At 54.3% G+C, this 4,873-nt stretch overlaps 2 protein-coding genes across 2 annotated transcripts in view; one reads left to right on the forward strand and one right to left on the reverse strand.

Annotated features, from left to right (window-relative positions):
* Positions 1–2,407: 2,407 nt before the first annotated feature.
* Positions 2,408–4,428, reverse strand: LOC104076645 (tripartite motif-containing protein 7-like). Its single transcript, XM_009577573.1, has 3 exons — positions 4,317–4,428; positions 3,569–3,640; positions 2,408–2,928 (listed from the first exon to the last, which is right to left on the reverse strand). Exons 1-3 carry the CDS (start codon positions 4,426–4,428, stop codon positions 2,408–2,410), a joined length of 705 nt encoding a protein of 234 aa, XP_009575868.1.
* A 142-nt stretch (positions 4,429–4,570) lies between these two features.
* The window catches only part of LOC104076646 (butyrophilin subfamily 1 member A1-like), a 10,034-nt gene continuing 9,731 nt past the window's right edge, over positions 4,571–4,873 (forward strand). Inside the window, exon 1 of the mRNA XM_009577574.1 lies at positions 4,571–4,604. Coding sequence (XP_009575869.1) covers positions 4,571–4,604 — 34 coding nt within the window. The remainder of the gene's footprint in view (positions 4,605–4,873) is intronic.

Below are 4,873 nucleotides of genomic sequence, written 5' to 3' on the forward strand. Positions count from 1 at the left end.
CACGCTGAGTCAGAGCTGCCGCTCGTCAGCTCTGGGGTTGCTTTGCCAGATTGCTGGTCCCACGGATGTGCAGAGCCCAGGTGCAATAGGATGTCGCGTGTCCCCATACAGTGCTAGAGAGGTTGGTGAGCCCATCCCCTAGTGCCAGGGCAGGATATCTGTGCCTGACCCAGTGCTGCAACTCTTTCAAGCTACTGGAGTAGATCAGGGAGACTAATGCTGTTGCCTGTGCCCAGCTGCCATCACAAAGGTGACAACTGAGTTGGCACTAAGAGGGTCCAACCAGCAATGTGGCTGGAGAAGATGAAATCTAGGCTGGACCCAGGCAATGTTCCCCTTCACCTACATTCACCTTTTCTTCTCCTAAGAGCAGAAGTTAGCAGAAGAGGACAAAGCAAGGTCCCTGGGAGTGGGGACTAGCATGTCCTTTGAACATCGTTTCCCCAAAATGCCAGTTCTCCAGAGCAGATCTATGGCTGGAAGGCATGTCCTCTGAGGAGCGGCTGAGCCCTCTGGGTTTCTCATTTGGAGAAAAGGAGGCTGAGGGGTGACCTCATTGCTCTCTGCAGCTTCCTGAGGAGGGGATGTGGAGAGGGAGGTGCTGATCTCTTCTCCCTGGGATCCAGGGACAGGATGCCTGGGAATGGTTCAAAGCTGCGCCAGGGGAGGTTTAGACTGGACATTAGGAAGCATTTTTTACCGAGAGGGTGTTCAAACACTGGAACAGGCTTCCTAGAGAGGTGGTTGATGCCCTGAGCCTGTCAGTGTTTGAGAGGCGTTTGGGCAATGCCCTTAATAACAAGCTTTAACTTTTGATCAGCCCTGAAGTGGTCAGGCAGCTGGACTAGATGATTGTTGGAGGTCCCTTCCGCCTGAGCTGTTCTAGCCTAGTCTATTCTATGTGAGGAGAAGGAGACCTTGCTGGGGGGAGATCAGAGAACAGCAGATCTGTGGGAATTGGCTTGCCTGTGGACTTCAGATACTTCTCAACTTCTTGCTTACTTTCCTTGTCTGTCCCTATAGATTTTACTAGTGGTCTGCTGTAAGAAATGTGCTTAATGCAAATGTCAGTAAGAACTGGAAATAAGGCAAGGAGAGGCTTTGGATGTATGGAGAAGATAAGTGTTATCATGAGCTCCAGCATCCAGCTATGTTTGGGGGTTTTTAACGTAATGTGGTAGTTTAACCCCAGTCAGCAACTAAGCCCTGGTTGGATGGGGGAGAGAATCGGAAGACTAAAAGTGAGAAAACTCATGGGTTGAGATAAAGACAGTTTAATAGGCAAAGCAAAAGCCGCGCGTGCAAACAAAGCAAAACAAGGAATCCATTCACTACTTCCCATCGGCAGGCAGGTGTTCAGCCATCTCCAGAAAAGCAGGGCTCCATCACGCATAAAGGTGACTTGGGAGGACAAACACCATCACTCCGAACGTCCCCCCTTCCTCTTTCTTCTCCCAGCTTTACATGCTGAGCATGATGTCATATGGTGTGGAATATCGCTTTGGTCAGCTGTCCCGGCTGTGTCCCCTCCCAACTCCTTGTGCACCCCCAGCCTACTCGCTGGTGGGGCGGTGTGAGGAGGAGAAAAGGCTTTGACTTTGTGTAAGCACTGCTCGGCAATAACAAAAACATCCCTGAATTATCAACACTGTTTTCAGCACAAATCCAAAACATAGCTTCATAGTAGCTACTGTGAAGAAAATTAACTCTATCCCAGCCAAAACCAGCATGTTCCCCACTCCTTATTCCGTACCATTTACATCATGCTCATGTCCCACACTGTCCAATACATCCTCATTACCCACTACACCCCTTCCCATCCTTTGATATAATACACAAATATCATTCCCGTAGTCTATGGACCACCCCGAAGAGTCTGTGGCCATGGATAAGCCCATGCCAGGGCAGGTATATCTCGAAGCATCTGTGGCCGTGGTTATGTCTGTGCTGCAGCAGGCATACTTCCAAAGGGATTATGGCCCAAAGATAAGTCCATGCTGCAGAAGGTACACCTTAAGCTTAATTGAAAAAAGCCAGAGAGACTACTCCAGCACCTTTTAAGGAGTTTGAACCTGCTGTACTTTTCATGGCCTTGTACAGAGCAGCTCTGCAGTGCCCTGGCACTCGATGCCACTTCTCTGCCCTGGGGCCACCTGGCACGAAGCTCCTCTATGCACTGAATCTCTGTGCTCCCTGTTGTCTCTGCAGTCCCAGCTGTGGGGTGGAGGGGATGAAGGGGGCTCTCTGGTGGTGTCCATCTCCAAGACCTGCCAGTCCTCCCACCTGGTGGCCAGAGGAACCATGCAAGGAGAAGCTGGCAGGATGCAGGACCCTCCCAGTTCCCAGCATCAAGACCCAAGATGTTCACCTTTCTAGTCTCCCTCCTGCCACCCACACTCCCTCAGTGTCAGGGGCACAGCTTGAGCCACGAGTCCATCCCCACCCATAGCCATGGGCGTAGCCTCTCCCTGGGACATGAAGCCAGGCAGAAAGCAAAGATCGGGGCTTCATTTTCAGCATCAGCAAATGCCACCTGCCTGTCTGTAAAGTCCAGGCAGACCTGGATGGTCCTGGGGAGGCAGGCAAGGTGCAGGGGCGTCCAGTCAGGGTCAGTGAAAGCGTGGTATTGTCCAAACCACTGCCCAATGGCCCAGATCCCCTCCTGGGGAGTAAAACTGAGGACCCCCTTCCTCCTGACAGAGTCCTGGGCCACACCCAGAGCCCACCAGTCCCCCCCCTCGGCCACCTCCACCTCCCAGCAGTGCCTCCCCACGGCAAAGCCCTGGTTGCCCAGCACGCACGGCTCCGTGTCGAACCGCTCGGGGTTGTTGGGCAGTGAGGTCCACTTGTCCCCCCGTCCCACACCTCTCTGGTCGCCAGCCAGGATGAGGAAGGGGTTGGCAGTGTCTGGGTCCAGAGTCACGTCAGCTGGGGACAAAGGAGGAGAAGCTGCTCAGGACAGGCAGCCCCAGGGGTGCGTCGGGGCTGCATCCACCCCAGCAAGAGAAGGAACAGGGCGATTTCCTTTCCCCTGCCCAGAGATGTCCAGCGTGGGGTGGGAAACCCCCTCGTGCCGGACTGCCCCAGCCTCAATGCTGCCCTGATCCTGTCCCTGCTCCTGATCCAGGAGCTTCCATGCAATCCCTGGCCAAGGAGACCCCAGTTTCCGGGAGGAGGATGCACCTGAGTAGATGGGTGCACATCTGCTCTGCAGACACCTGGACCTGAGCCTGGATGTCTCTAGTGCTGCAAGAGTGAAACAGGCACGTCTGGGCACAAACCAGTGCACAGACATTACCACAAGACCCCAAATTCCTGTTTCTTTCTATGGGCAATGGAGGGAGCCAAGGATGGCAGGTCAGGTGTCTTTGGTGTTGGTGTTGGGTCTACAGCATGAGGAATTCAGCTGAGGGTGTTGCAGCCGCCAAGTCCCAACCCCGTGACAAGCCCAAGCTGGGACAAGCCCCAGGTGCTTTGACCCTAAATAGCTCTTCCACAGCGGAAGCGGGATGCATTTTTCTCCTCAACACAGGATAGTTCCACCTCCTCTTCCCTTCTAAAAAGTCACCTTTTCCACTCGTCTTCACCTCATTGGCCAGGGTCTCCCTCTTTTCTCTCTCCATCCTGGATACCAGCATGTCTGCAGAAAATCAACAGAAGGGGAGGCAGGATTCCCTGTTGAAAGTGGAAATTGCAAGACTCGGAGACCATCTAAAGACAATAAAGCAGCAGAAGGAATGATGGAAAAATCACAGCATTCAGGCACTTTTTAGACAGCACTCACCTGCAGGCTGACTCCAGGAAAGGTTTTGGATGGGTCTGAAAGGTCTTCAGTCTGCTCTCTACTCCCCGACCTCCTCATCAGCCCATGGCTGGATTGAGCTTGCACAGCATTTCCAACTTGTTCGAGTGAGCAGATTAAAGTCCAGAGGGGTTGGATGGCCTGGAGAGCACAGCTGAGAGTCCGGCACCTTCGCCTCTCTGTGGGGGACCACACCACGGGAGCTTCCACCTCCCTTCTTCTTGACAACTGCCTCCCATGCCCTGAAGCTGCCAACAGGCATGTGACCTCATCTAACACTGGAATTTGGGAGTTCCCTGCCGATGTTCCTGCAGTGCCCCCGGCCTGTTTGCATCACAGGATCTGCCGCATCTCCCCTCCCTTTGGCCAGCTGCGGGTGGGTGATAAGAGCCTGCTGCACCCCTGGAAGACGCTGTATCTTCCTGCGGCGGGATGCTCAGAGCCCTCCTGGGTCAGCGGCACCACATGCACCTCCAGCCCAGTGGGATGTCACTTGGGGACACCAGCCACAGACCAGTGGCCATGCTCTGGGTGTCCAGGCTGCGTACTGTGATGAGGGAAGAGGTCTGGCTCCTTGCAGGTGCTGCTTGCTCAGATTTGTCGTGCTGCTTGCTCAGATTTGTCATGCTGCCAATGGGTTTCAGGGTGGAGATGTTTGCAGGGCATGTGTTGCCTCTATTGCTCAACTGCTAAATGGGGGACAGCAGGTGCTGGGCTTTGCATCCCACCTCTCTGTTCTCTGGGCAGCTTTTCATGTGCCCAGGGGTGATGGCCTCACCCCCGTTCATAGGGAACTTGGGAGGTAGCACCCACTCTGCTTTGTCACATCACTCTGAAAGCCACTGGTTGTGCACAAAATAAAGCAGAGTACCAGGGGACCTGCTGCCAGATGGCTCTGCTGTCTGGTGCTGGGACAGGGATCTGGGAAGCCAGGACTGGGGACAGACTGGCTCGGCAGGGACTATTCAGTCAGGGACCGGTGTCGCATGGTGGCATGGGCAGGGCAGGGTGGGGGCTGCTGCTGAGCCTCCCGCCTGCAGGGTCAACGAGTGACAAAGTTAAATGTGTACC

This window comes from Fulmarus glacialis, unplaced genomic scaffold (genome assembly GCF_000690835.1).
Source record: "Fulmarus glacialis isolate BGI_N327 unplaced genomic scaffold, ASM69083v1 scaffold23635, whole genome shotgun sequence".
NCBI lineage: Eukaryota > Metazoa > Chordata > Aves > Procellariiformes > Procellariidae > Fulmarus > Fulmarus glacialis.

Coding starts and splice junctions, on each gene's coding strand:
- LOC104076645 (XM_009577573.1), bottom strand. CDS start 4,428: ATGACAAATCTGAGCAAGCAGCACGACAAATCTGAGCAAGCAGCACCT. Junction 3,641..4,316: donor CACCCAGAGCATGGCCACTG/GTCTGTGGCTGG, acceptor GATTTTCTGCAG/ACATGCTGGTATCCAGGATG. Junction 2,929..3,568: donor GGTGAAGACGAGTGGAAAAG/GTGACTTTTTAG, acceptor CTTTGTCCCCAG/CTGACGTGACTCTGGACCCA.